A 14,634-nucleotide genomic window follows, 5' to 3' on the forward strand; every position below is an offset into this window, starting at 1 on the left:
GTGGTGGTGTGTGTGTTTTGTGGTGTGTGTTTTGTGGTGTGTGTGTGTATGTGATATGGTGTGTGTGTGGGGAATGTGCAGAGAGGAGTGTCCTGTTTCATCACTTCGTGCCCTATTTCCGTGAAACCAGGTTGCTCACAGGACCTGGAGTTGACTGTGTTTTCACACAGCTGTCTTGCCAGCAAGCCCAAATGATTGCTAATCCCTATGCATTCAGCGCTGGGGTTGCAAGCATGCATAGCTGGCCATGGTTTTTTAGGTAGTTTCAGGTATACCTGAATTCCTGTCCTTGTTAATATACAAGCTCTTTTATCTACTGAGCCATCTCCTTGGCCTCTTTTTCAATATTTTTGGAAGCATCCTTAAAGTTGTTGCCCCTGCACCTGTAATAATCTAATACTTGATTCTTTGCACAATTACTTGATTTTGAGAAAACCTTTTTAATTTGGCAATGGAAGATAACCAGAGTTGGCAATAGAGCAAGGACTTTCAAAATATAATAAAAATTTCAGTCTCACATCTCAGCTTTTATTGTTTATACATATACTGTTGCCAGAGCAGAATGATCTGCAGCTTTTAAGTGGGGCTAGCACTGAACACAAAATCCTCCGTCCTCAGCCTTGCTCTGACAGTATGGGTACAGCACCACTGCCACCTAAGCCTTTTATAGAAAAGGAATGTGGAGCCTCTCTTTGTACCATGTCTATCACTCGTCCTGCTGCTGCTTTAGCAGACTCTGTAGATCTTGCTATTAGAAAGCATGTTTGGCTTTAGTTGGCCTGCCATGCTGGTATTCTTATCTGCAGAGTGGGACTTGGGGCATTGTTCTCAGCCTACAGAACAGCCTCAGTCTTCCATTTTGCTTCAGGATGTTGTATGAGTGTCCAGTAAGGCTTCACTATAGTGTCTTGTAAGTCATGAAGCATGTTATTGGTGCATTCCCTTTGTGCTGGAGTAGAGTTGAGCATACTGTGGACCTGCTGTACAGTGTTATTTAAAGAAGGGTCCTGGTTGTCCACAGCCTCATGTCTGATGTATAAGAAAGGAACACACTGGTGATAACACCATTCTTTCTATGTATGTCACAGTATGATTTAAAAGAAATAATTTTAATCAAGTTTTTTTTTTTTAAAGAAGAATTTGTATTCTGGGGCTCACAGTTTAGAAATGCTAATATTCTTTCATCTTCAGTGTGAGAATGAGGGTTAGCTGTTGATATGTACTACTGCTCCTCTTTTAGCAAGTGTGTTCTTTGCAATTAGCCTCTGTGCTTTATCAATGAGGACTATTTAAATTTAATTCTTGTTGATTATGTGTGTGAGAGAGTGAGTGAGTGAGTGTGTTTATGGGCAGGAGGGGTGCAGAGAGGGAGAGGGGAGGGGGAACATGTGTATGTTCCAGCGCATGTGAGAACCGAGCTCAGGTCAGGCCTGCACAGCAAAGTGCTTTTCCCAGCACTGATCAAGGCTGCTATCCCTGAGAGGTCTCTAACTGTATCACTGTGATATTTACTGAAAGCGGTATGTTTTAGATATCTCATTCTTCCGTAAAATTTTCATTTCTTTATGCATGCTTGATTTTTCTGTGGATCAGAAAGGACTTCCTGAGTGTCATTGCTTTTTAATTTTAGCTATTTCTGTCTATGAAGTTTGACATGGATTATAAAACATCACCAGTATGTCAATCTCTGGGTCTTTTTCTACTGTGTCTTGTGTTTTTCATTCTCTTTAACAGACAGTGTGTATTAAATAAACTGTAAGTAGCTGTGGGCTGTTGCTCCACTCAGACTCCCTGCCCAGGTTTTCCTTCTGCTTTTGCCTACAAGCCTGAGCTCACTCACAATGGGCAGTGTGCCAGTGTTAGCTCTGTCCTGTTTCTCAAACGCAAGACCTGGTCCCTACCTGAAAACCGTGACTTTTCAACTCTTGTCCCTCCGTGGCTCTAAACTCCAGTTTGTGCCCACCCATGTGGAAGATTAGGAGACACTCCACCAGCTTCACACCACCTGGTTCATGGGCTGTTGCTTGCAACCTCCATGATCCCTTACAGAACTGGCGAGTATTCAGAGCAGAGAGCAGTCCCAGAAGGCAACTTAACCCCTGTGCACTTCTCTTCTCTAGGGAAGGTTCAGTTGTGTGCTCTGGTTTCTTCAGGTGGGATTTGTCTAAGGGGGAGGGCCATTCTTCTAGTTCTTGGAAGAAAGATTGATTTACAACAAGTTAGTCAATCATTATTAAACTCTTGTTGGTATTTAAAATTTTTGAAATATTAAAAATAAGTACATCATGCCTTATTATTGAGCCTTATCCTAATTATAATCTATGAGGTATTATGAATACACACACAAACACATATACACACATACATGTCCTTGTGTGCGCATCTGTATGTGTTCAAGAATGACATAATGGGGGCTGTGGAGATGGCTTAGTCAGCAAAGTGCTTCAAGCATGAGAACCTGAGTTTGATTCCCAGAAACCACTTAAAAAGAAAATGCTGGGTGTAGCGATACATACATGCAATCTTAGTGCTGCGATGGGTGGACCCGTCAGCCTCACTGGCCAGCCAGCCTATGCTGCTCGGAGATTTCCAGGTCAGTGAGAAAGCTAGTCTAAATAGAAAGGTGGGCAGCCTGAGGAATGACACCTGTGGCTTCCACTTATGTGCACACATGTGCACCCATAAACACTCACGTATCCTCCCCACACAATCATGGCTAAAACAACATTTAATAAAGCAGTAAGCTGCTGGCTAATTTTTAAAATCCTCCAAGACTGATTTTTAATTATTATATATGTTAGAGGCCATCTTTCTTCATATGGAGTTCTCTTGTCCTACTTTTCTCTTTGGTTGCTATATTCAGAGAGGCTTGGAGAAGCTGTTTATATGTTAGAAACAGGATTACAGCTAGTTTCCACAAACCATGACTTCATCTCTGCAGCATCAGAAAGGTGCGGGGCCTTGGCCTTGAGAAGAGCTAACCTAGATTCAAGACACACTTATCTTACCTGTTTTGGACGTGAAGTTTCACCATCCCATTCTTTCTCCTCAGCAAATCTGAACTTTGAAAAGGAGTCCCCTAGAAATAGGAAAAAAAATACATACATACATACATACATACATACATACATACATACATATCACAGATATCTATACACACATATAACATACACACACATGTATGTATACATATATAGCTCTTTGTCTGTGCTGCAAGTGCTTATTGTTATTGTGCCATCTATGAGATTGGTTTTGGTTATCATAGAAGACTTAAAATAATTTTTATATGTTAATCTTTATGAAGTTTAGTTTATACCCCTTTAGCTTCTGAATAATAAAAAGTTGAGCCTTATTTGTTGTTCTTCTGCCTTTCCCAAATGTCAACATCTTTGATCCATACAAAGTGTGTTTTGAGTATCAGAATTGAGATGTAGGGATATAGTCTTAATTTGCTATAGAGTAGTTTTAACCCTTAAACAACCTGCTGTTTTAACCAGAAAAGACTGATTTTGCACAGATAATCATGTTCTTCTGATGTCTGAATGTCCACACACCTAGATTGGTTCTCTCCTGTTTTAAGAGTAGCTCTCTATTTTGTTCATTTAACTCAGGTAGACAAATTCTTCACCCTTTGAAAAGACATTCTTAGGACAGATGTGGTGGTGCATACCTTTAATTCCAGCACATGGGAGACAGAGGCAGGTGGATCTCTGAGTTTGAAGCCATCTTGATCTGTCTACACAGTAGTTCCTCCTCCTCCTCCTCTTCCTCTTCTTCCTCCTCTTCTTCCTCCTCCTCGTCTTTTGAGACTGAATTTCATGGTGGGTCCCTGGCTGGCCTAGGACTTGCTATGTGCACCAGGTTGGTCTGGAACTCAGAGTCCACTTGCCTCTGTGTCCCAAGTGCTAGGATTAAAGGTATATATCACTTTTATAAGATTGTTTGAAGCACATATTTTTTTAAGAAAAAAAAAAGTAGCTTAAGGATATAGCTTTCTGGTAAAGTACTTGCCTAGTACACACAAAGCATTGGGTTCAGCCCCTTCACTGTCAAAAGAACAGAAAGTTGGTTCTTTCCTACTCCTCTCTGTTTTACATTCCCTGCCCCCCTAACTTTGTAAAACAATTGCATTTGTTCTTTATTTAGTAATGAAGGTATTTTAAGACTTCCACTTATTCTCTGAGAATTCTCCAATCTGGGTAGATTTGTTTTAGCTTATTCTAACTCCTCAGTTTCATTTCTTCTGATAAAAAGTAATGTGAGTAAAACTGATGTTGTATAGGCATTTACATGGTAAGCACGGGAATCACAGTAGAAGCATATACAGATGGACAATAAAACTTCATTTTCAGAATTTTGAAGTATCAAATTGGCTTGCTAACAATGAAAAGTATTGATTTTTTTCCCCTGCCTTTGGTCCTTCTCTTGCATTTGATTTTACATTATGTTAATTTAGTCTGTCTTTCCCTTTTTGACTTCCTTTCCCCCTAACTCCCTTAAGTGAAAGAAAAGAATAAATTCTGTGGTTATATCACTGGGCAGGTAGCACACAGGGAAGAAGCGAGTCTGTGCTGAGTTTAAAATCCAGGTAGGAGATGGAGAGGGAGAGCACTTGGGTCTTCAGGGTGAGGAGATGAGAGAGCATTGAAGTATATAGACAAGATACAAAACAGGCTGGCTCGGGAGATAGAAAGTAAGTGAAGTAGGGCCAAAGTTTACATCGCTGTGAAAGCTAGGGAGAGAATTCTTCATGTGTAAATTCATTGCTATGCAAATTTTCCAGTGTGTGTCTATGCACAAAGCAAGCCTCATGGCAGAGCATAGAGCTTGCTGCCCATGATCATTTTCCATGCTTGCTTATGTTGCCATCATACGTCCCGTCCTTGCTCACTTACCTCAAGAGCTCAGAGAAGTACACTGGTTTGCACAGTGATCTTTGAGTTTGCTTTGTGTTTGCATTTAGACTAGGTGAAGGTTGGAGTGATAATGGCGATTGATAACATATCAACGAGTTGTGATAGATGGTGGGTCATCCAGAGATGCTTCCTTAGCCTCATCCTCCCTTTTCTGTCTTGTTGGCCCCTATATATAAATATAAGCGTCTTTGAATACACTGAGCAGAAGAGATGGAAATAGACTAGATATGGGTAAATGACCATGTTTGCACGCCTGTTTCCTTGATCCTTAACGTGTGGGATGGTGGTTTATTGAGTGAAAACTTAATGAAATAAGTATGGCTGCCAACAGCATATTCCAGTGCCCAAGTGTATGCACTAGATCCAGGACTGTAGATGGCATCACTGTATTTGGGAAGGTTTAGCTACTCAGAATGTCACTTGTGCCCTAAAATGGAAAATTAGACTGTTTTCTGTATAAAATTATATATATACATATATGTGTGTGTGTGTAAATATGTGTGTGTATAGATATCTGTGATATATATGTATGTGTATATATACATGTATATATATATATATATATTTTTTTTCCTATTTCTAGGGGACTCCTTTTCACAGTTCAGGTTTGCTGAGGAGAAAGAATGGGATGGTGAAACTTCATGTCCAAAACAGGTAAGACAAGTGTGTCTTGAATGTAGGTTAGCTCTTCTCAAGGCCAAGGAAGTCATGGTTTGTGGAAACTAGCTGTAATCCATATGCATATTATTCTCAGCTGCTTGCCCTGGAGAGAAAATATACAGGGAACTAGTTGATAAGGTCCTTCAAGGTCGAGTTTATTTGGCATCTGATAATTTCTCGTATATTGAATTACTCACAACTTTAGGAAAAAGTTAATGGTTCTGATTTTAACACAATAGATTACTTTGCTATTTGTTTTTCTTTTTTTTTTTCTTTTTTCCAACTTTTCCCTCACATTCTTTCTTTAACCTTGTACATTTATTACCTTTCAATTAGTGTAGGGTAAATGTACAAAATAAAAATAGGTATAGTGGATTAGGTGCCAAATTCCCACCTCAGGGATCTGTGAGAAAGGATTTCACTGTTTCCCAGTCTAACCTTGAACTCATGGCCCTCCTATGTCTGTCTACAAATGTTGAGATTATAGGCCTGTGCCATTATATACTTAGTTTTCCTCACATTCTTTTATGGTAGGATGCAAGTGCATGCCTCTCTCTTCTCTCTTTCTCAATCCCCTCACTCCCCCCGCCCTGTGTGTGTATGTCTGTCAGAAGTTGATATGAGAACTTTATACATGAATACTATATATCTATATTATTTTTCTATTCCTCCAACTCCTCCTTTACCTTCACCCCCTCTCAAATTATAACCTTTTAATGTTACTGTTTTACTCTCTCTCTCTCTTTCCCTCTCTCCCCCCCCCCCCTTACTGAGTCCATTTTGTGTTGCTTCTATGCGTGTATAGTTAGCTGAGCATATGGGATCAGATAACCTGCTGGGGTATGGAAAAGACTGAGTCTTCCTCTCAGCAGCCATTGATTGCTTGTAGTTCTTTATCTAGGGGGTAGGACTTTTGAGATATCCCCTATCTACGTTTGTATTTCAATTATTGTCATTGACATTATTGTTAAGAATTAATGGATGCAGTTTTTAGTGCTACCTCCATACTTAGTGCAGCTGGCTGGAGAGAGGAAGTTGCTGTTTTCTGATTTGAAGAGAAGCAGAGCTTACCCACTAGCGTCTTTGGGGACACATGGCAACTCCATGTTCCCACCTAATCAGCTCTTCTCTTCTTCTGCCTAGAATGCTGCAGTCTGAGTGTAGGGGACATTTCTGGCCAGATGACATACAAATGCTAGTTCTTCTAGTTTGAAGGTTAGAGTGTTCTCTCAATGTGATGGTGATTACTGTCCTAACTGTGTCTCAGAGAGCGAACTGTGGACTCCTGTTTGGTAGAGAGACATTAAAGCTCATTGATTTGTGATTGGACTCCCAGACAGAAGTAACTTCAATAAATAGCTTTTTACAGGTATTTTTATCATCTCTCTTTTAAAAAACCCCTCTAGAATTCAGCGCTCTACGTGGACAGTGAGTCACTGGTTCGAGCCCTTCAACAGCTGCCTCTTGCAGTCCGGCTTAATGTTGCTTCAGAGTTAATCCAGGTAAATGCAGAATCTGCCTGCTGGCTGGGTTGGGGCAGAGGAAGGACCAGAGGGAGGAATGTAGCCTTCAGGGTATCTCAGCCTGAGCTTTTCTCATCATGAGGCCTTAGATTGAGGTGTCATCTTGTAAAGTTAAAGGAAAACAAACAGTTGTTTGAAGTTATTGTGTTATGTTTTATATATGACACATTTTAATAATCAAATGTAATAGAATTGAATGCAAAAAGACTATAAAGTTTGGCTATTGACCCAGAATATTGAGGTGTTAGGCTCTGAGTTGGCACTAAGGACAAGTGGTAAGCAGGTGAATGTGATTTCTCCTTCCCTGAGCTCAATCTACTGGAAAAAAATTACTATTAATCCACTTAGTGAAGTAGTTATTCAGCTGCCTGGAAGTGATAAATAACGTGGAGAACCGTGTCTCATGAGAGCTCATAGTGAGGAACCTGGTGTTCATGCTGTGGCTAGGACTGGATTTCCTAAGGAAACAATGGGTAAACTGAGTCTGATGTGTAAGAACACTTGAGCTGCAATGAGAGGAGATGATGACCCAGGCAGATCAGCATTAGTGAAAATAATTACAGTAAATACTGTGCTGGTGGACTAGAAAGCAGGCTGTGGGGTTGGTGTGTGTATTCAGGGCTGTGTCTGTGTGTGCTCCTGTGCAAAGACAGAGAAGGGAAACCATCTTAAGGAAGTTGTCATCTGGGTCCAGGTGAGAGACACTAGTACAGACCAGTAATGATGGTGCACATAACAAAGACGAGACTTCTGTAAGAAGTGTTTCTAGGTTATATTAATAGGATGTGGGAGGTCTGATGTTGGCAGTTTGGAAAGAACAGTTGAGGAAGGAGTGTGCTTGGACACACACACACACACACACACACACACACACACAGGCATCCATAATCTGGGTCTGCTCTCAACTATGCTCATGAGTATCACCTGGGAAGTTAAAAATAAGGAAAACAGACAAAACTTGCAGGTTTTCACAGAGATCTGTGAAGTGACTGTAGGATCAGCATAGAGGATCACACCTTGACTTTGCTCTGTTCAACTACAGTGCTAGACATTGGTCTAGTTCATGCTTATAGGGGCCATGCTGAAGTAGACTTCTGAGAGAGGTTTGAGGAGTTACTAGCAATGTGAGTCTTCAAGTAAGAGCAGGGGCCAGTTGCTGCAGCACATACTGAACTTTATTCTGGACCTATGCATTATGGGTCCCTGTCAGCCCTGTGGCCTGCCTACAAAAGAGAGTTTCTCAACCTTATAACCAAGAACTTGTCATAGTCATATGTAAAATCTTTGAAGCATAGCAAAGTTAGGGAAGAATTTACAGATAAGTATGTATAACTATGGAACTGGCATCTATATCAAGTCAGAAGATTTCCAGTTCCTTAGAGGCCATCACACATACATTGAATTCACCTCCTCTCCCAAGACTGCCTTCTATTACTTCTTCTACTCCCTGGCTTCTATTACTGTAGTTTTACCTGGTTTTGAATTTTCTATAAATGTAAACAAGATCTTGGTAAATGATTTTTGCCCCTGAGTGTCCCTGTATCTGAGCACAGTGAACAGGTCTACTTGGCTAATTTCTTCTTACTAACTTTTACAGATAGGTGGTTATTTTTTGTTACAGATTTAAGTACCAATTCAAATAGACTTATGTGGTACAGTTAACCTTCAGGCTAAGGATAGGAAAATGTGGGCTTGGGAGGCACAGCCCAATGATGTTTCCACAAAGTCTCCTTATCTGCCCTGGGTGGATCAGAAGAGTGCTGGAGTCAGACTCCAACAGAAGATGCTTCATGGGCTGTCAGAACTGAGATTCCTACCTACAGGGTTTTATGGCTTAACTTCCTGTGCTTAAGCCAACACAAGGACTCTATTAAACTCTGACATCATGCTTCTTTTTTCAGACCACAGTTCCTTTAGAACTTCCACAGGTGAAACCAAGGAGAAATGATGATGGCAAGGAGCTGGGCATGCAGTTAAGGGGGCCCATCTCCGAGCTCAGATCTGCTGCTGGTGGTTGTCCCAGGTCTCTGGGCAGAGACGGTTTAAGACAAAGCCCTTTAGAGGGTTTGCAGAAAGCATCTTCCCCACCACAATCAGTGGCAGACCATCTGGAAGAAGAACTAGATATGTTGCTGCATTTAGATGCCCCTGTGAAAGAGGAAGACAGTGTCTCTTCAGAGCAGACATCTCAGGACCAGGAACCAGAAAGAGATGGGCAGGTAGTCCAGGAGAAAACAGGTATGGTCTTCATTCCATTTCCTACCCATCTTCTCAAAACATACCCCTCTGTGTCTGACATCGATCCAGCCATGTCCCAGGTGTCTCTTCCCATGGCAAATCACAGCTTCCTCTGAGCTGACCTTTCTGACAGTTTTCTCTTACTCAATATCCCAGGCTTTCAAAGTGGCTACCAGCCTGGTTGCAGTATTAAAGTTAAAGCTGCAAATTGAACTTCTGTAAAAGCCTTTCTGTAGAAGACCTTTTAATCGACTGAACAGGCTAGGAAACTAACTCTTCATACTTCTTGGTATTTGGGTTTGTACTTGGTTTTTGGGTTTGTAAGCAAAAGAATGTCTTATAATTTGTGAATATTTTGTGAGCTGGTAGCCCATCTGATATGATGGGGCCTAAGTTAACTGTCATATCATGTACAGTACTAAAGAGTCATTGTGATGTTTTAGGATTGTCTCACACAGAAAAGGACACTGAGCTATACTGTTGGCCTTTGCGTTAAAACAAACCCCACAAAACTAGTGAGCAGTGAAATTTATCTTTAGAGTAAATAGAAGAGCAAACCTGTATCTTTGCTTATTTTGTTTAGATACTATTGATTGTATCTTAGGGACTGACAATAACGAGAATTTCTTGCTTGTTATTGGAAAATAATTTGTGCTGAACTATATCCTCGAACACACACCAGGGAAGCCTTAACTAACCTCAACATGAGGACTGATGTTAAGTGGCTAATGTTGCTTCTGTTTCCATAGTTCCTGAAAAGTCACCTGTGACCAGAGAGAAAAATGTGGAACCTGAGCAGCCAAGCACATCGAAAAATGTCACTGAGGAAGAGCTGGAAGACTGGCTGGACAGCATGATTTCCTGAAAGGGGATCAAGGGGGAAGAGTGCCTGTGGCAAATGTTGGTTGCCTTCTAAGTGAGGATGGGCTACTTTGCCAGATACCTCGTGCTAACATGTACTGTTATGCTTATAGCAGCCAACACCTACCTGTGTTTGATGGCATCTGAATACATGTATGAGGCTTGTTTAGGGGCTTCATTCTGTTGTTATCTGGCTTAGTCGTCTAATAGATTTCATTATGTACAGGGGATGTCACAGCTACATTTTGAACCTCTTTCCTGTCAATGTTTACAGTGTAACAGGTGGTGTTTAAGGAAATATACTCAATCACAAGGCATGCAGTTGGTCAAAATAAACACCCTCTGGTTTCTGGACTTTCCCTTTCTTCATGAAGGCCATGGGCTACTTGTCTCATGTCCCTGACTTTAGCAGTCAGGTCACACTGTAGAATAACTTGAGAGTGGCACATGACAAGAGGTCAAACCAAGAACTGGCATGTGTTACTTTATTGCAGTGGGCACTTCACTTTATTGGAGGAGATTGACCTAAAACATGGCAGCTCCACTACTTACATGGACCATAAAGCATCACTCAAGTTTGGTATAAGATTGAGATTTTTCTGAAATTTCAGTACAGTGCCTTTCTTCAAATAACAGCAGTTGACAAGCTGTTACTGAAGAAATGATGTGAATAACCTTCAAGTGCGGTTTCATAAAGTAAGACAAGAGCAGCACAGCTGTTTAATGGAGCTGTCCTTCTGGAACACAAACATAAAAAACTTGCATAGCTATATCTAAAGAGATTTGTAAGGCACTTAATCGATATTTCAGTTTCGACAAAGTGTTTGTTTTCTATTTCTTTAGCTGCTTAAAGCTTTTCAAGCTGATTCTGGATACAGTCACTAGCAAGTACCATGGAAAAATTAGATCGCAGTTAACATGAGTTGAACATGATTTTGTGTAGTTCTGCCCATCAGTCCTTGGCAGGGGTCCTCTTGCATGATGTTCAGGTGTTCAAGAGTTCACATTTCTCTGAACCATCTCAATGAAGGACTTGTTTTTAGAACTGAGAGCTCTGTTGGCAGTCAGGTTGAGTCCTTGACACTTTGCCATCCTTTGTGCACAAACGCCAAATCAATTACCAAATACATTTGCTGTTGTCGTTAAAGTGTGAAAGGAGGAGTCTGTGGCATTAGGAGGTGATTGTTCAGAATCGTAGTGTGTCATGAATTCAGATTTAACCAAGCTGATCTTCATATTGCTTTCGAAAGCAGTCTCCAGCTGGGAAGAAGTCCCAACACCTTTCCTGGTACATCTTCCACACATAGGATTCCTGAAACAGTGTAAACAAATGGTACTTTGTATTGATACCACGATAAGCTAAAGCCCAGTTTGCTTCTGCTCTGTGTGATTTCCTTTAGGAGGACTGATGAGAATTGATTCGAGGCCACATGGGCATGTTCTTACTGTGTCCCCAGCCTGCTCGGTTTTGTGAGCTAGAAGTCACATGTCTTCCCATCATGACTGAAGGGAAGGGATAATCCTATCCTGTGTCTCTTCTAACATAGTTGACCCCATGCCAGTTGTAACTGGGGGACTAAAGAATTCGGGTTGGGGGGACATTTGATTCTGCCTGAGGCCTGGTCTAGATCAAGTATTTAAGGTATGAAGTTTTTCTGTCCATTGATGTTTAGATTTCGAATAACTAGGCTTTTCTTCCTGTGTTCTCCACCTTTCTTTTCATAGTTAGTCACAGAATTCTGTGACACAGCTCCTCACTCATCTTCTCTCCACACCTCCACATTCCTGTTGTCGCCCACATGCAAGGCCGCTCTTTCTTATGCTGTCTCTCCCACTGTCTTACTCTGAATCTCATGCTCTTGTTCCAGCCACCCACTCCGTTTGTCGTCGTCTTCTCTACTGTCCTCCCACCTCCAGCTATTGTGCAGAGAAGCAGTAAGCACAGTGGCTTGAAATGTCAGTGTTTGTTGAGCAGGATTACCAGGGGGACTTGGGGAAGAGACTGACATCACCATAGAACTCTCACGTCTTAGATGTACTTTTCCATCACTTTTTTTGTTACTTACTAAGAGATGGATAGCTTCAGATATCCTGTAGTGTACTACTCAGTGTCGAGACTGAGTAAAAGGGAGACTCAACACAGACCTTCTTAGTTCTTAGTGAAAGCAGTTTCTCACCTGACCTGTGTGTTCTGTCTCATCCTTGTTAATCAAATACATCAGAAAGAATCTGAAAAAAGAACAAATGGGAGAAAGGTAGAGAAGCTTTTTAAATGAAAAGAAAAGATAAGTGTGGCATGGAGGGGCTCATGTTTAATCCCAGCACTCAGGAGCAGAGGCAGGCGAACTTCTGGGTTTGAGGCTGGCCTGGTCTACAGAACAAGTTCCAGGACAGCCAGGGATATGGGACAGGGTCGGGGTGGGCGGTGGGAATAGTGCCAGGAGAGTCCAGAAGAGAGCATCAGATGCTCTTAACAGCTGAGCAATCTCTTCAGCGGAAGTACTTCTCATCCAAACTAACATTGGATACTAAGGTAAATTGGAAACAGGGTTTGAAAACCAGGGAAGCATTTCTAAGAATGATAGATGCTTATCTCCGAGCCAATGAGGGGAAAGCTTTTGTAACTCCCAAAGACCCAAGTCCACTTGCAAGCTATCTTACCATAAAACAGCAACAACAACAACAACAAAAACAACCCTCAACTCTTTACCATAAGATTATCAGTAAGCCACGTTTGAATTCACATGTCAAGGATGAGTCAGGAAAAATGTGGACAGTATCTACTTTTAGGTCACTTCTTCCACAAATTTCTATTTGTTTTTCATTGTGAAAAACCAGGAAAGGGCAGTGTGGTTTCATTTGCACTAAATTATCTGTATCAAAGATTTGAGTGTGTGACACAAGGGTGTCCCTGGGGGCTGCACTCTCAGTTCAGATTCTATGACTTCAGAGATGGTTTCTAGAAGAACCAGTCTCATGCCCTTTGGGAAAGGAAAATGTTATACTGGTTTAAAAAAAGAAAGAAAGAAAGAAAGTTGAGAGGATCATGCATGCTGGTAGAGCTGGACTCCCAACCCTTGAGTTCTCACAGGGTAGTGCTGTATCTTTATCTTAGGTCCTGGTACACAGGAACAGTTTCTTCTTTACCTCTACCAAGAATTTATTTCCACTATACTGAAGATATGAGTCAGGAAACCTTGTTGTTGTTCTGACACATTTAACTGGCAGATGACCACATGGAGTGCTGCAGGGTATCATGCAAGGGAATCCTAACCCAGATGACTAACAGCTCCTCTGTCATTCCCCGGTGCTACCTGCCATAGAACTTGTGGGCTCAACTTCTGCACCTTGAATGAGAGCCCTCTTAATGAGAAATGACCATGATTAATGCTCATGATACTAGGGAAAGAATGTTATTTATTAAAAACAAACAAACACCATCCTCCCCAGGGTTCAGCCTATTCTGTCCTAAAGAGAGAGACTTCAGCAAAATGCTGGAAGAGAACAGTCAGAGAGCAGGATATTATTCATCCCATTGATCATACTTTCTGGAATTTGAATAATCAGGTTATATAATTGACATACCCCATAAGTGGCATAACTTGAATGAATGCTTTGCCCTAGGAAAGTGAAGTAGTGTTTGCTTGTTAGTGGCCAGACAGTGCTAACATCAAAACCTTCCCCAGAATATCTCATTTTCCTGAAAGGCCTTTTAGTAAGGTGTTCACAGAGGACAGATAGGGGAAAGGTAGAGGTGCTGAGTCTGTTAGTAGTTGGTGGTAAAAGTGGACATTCTTGAGGATTTAAAGAGAAATTGCTGGAGATGCACGCTATTGAGAGGAATGGCGTGGATCAGTTGACAGTTGTTCCCAATGCAGTGCACAGAGAGAACAACAGTGGCTCCTACAGGCACCTGCAGCTGCTCTGCTGAGCATATCTACATCTTCCCGACAGAAAGGAAGAAACAACAGACTGAACTTTGTGGCAGAGTTTTTGTTTTTTCCCTAAAGATGACACCTTTAATCCAAAATACTTACAGATAATTGGCTAAGTTGTGTTCTTGCAGTGTATGTGTTTCAAAACCATGAGGGGTTGTGTCAAAGTAGTCATTGCCAATGCCACAGATGAAGCATTTAGTCTGTTAAAGAAAAAGGCATTAGTATACATCAGGAAAAATGCTGACAGTCAGTTGAACCGGGACCATGGAAAACTTTCTTGTTTAATGCTTTGAGCTATTAGGTATTTACTCATGGTCCCACTTGCCTAGTTGAAGATAGTGTTCCTTCCCTCCAGTTATAAGACGGAGGCGGCAGGCGTGGGCGGGTTTAGCTCACAAGGCAGTAGTGCCCAGGGCTGGTAGATTGGTGGAGAGGACGTAAGAGACAGGCATGGGAAGCAAACCTTTTAGTAGTTTTGCTTAGGGATAACCCTAATTA

The 14,634-nt window shown here is 41.4% G+C and overlaps 1 protein-coding gene across 1 annotated transcript; it reads left to right on the plus strand.

Moving 5' to 3' along the window:
* Positions 1–2,535: 2,535 nt before the first annotated feature.
* On the plus strand, positions 2,536–10,289 carry LOC114616644 (cell death regulator Aven-like). The gene is made up of 5 exons (XM_028762075.1): positions 2,536–2,593; positions 5,500–5,570; positions 6,983–7,078; positions 9,001–9,337; positions 10,087–10,289. Exons 1-5 carry the CDS (start codon positions 2,536–2,538, stop codon positions 10,200–10,202), a joined length of 678 nt encoding a protein of 225 aa, XP_028617908.1. The 3' UTR covers positions 10,203–10,289.
* The last annotated feature ends 4,345 nt before the right edge of the window (positions 10,290–14,634 follow it).

The sequence above is a fragment of the Grammomys surdaster genome, unplaced genomic scaffold (genome assembly GCF_004785775.1).
Source record: "Grammomys surdaster isolate TR1022 unplaced genomic scaffold, NIH_TR_1.0 332781, whole genome shotgun sequence".
Lineage (NCBI taxonomy): Eukaryota > Metazoa > Chordata > Mammalia > Rodentia > Muridae > Grammomys > Grammomys surdaster.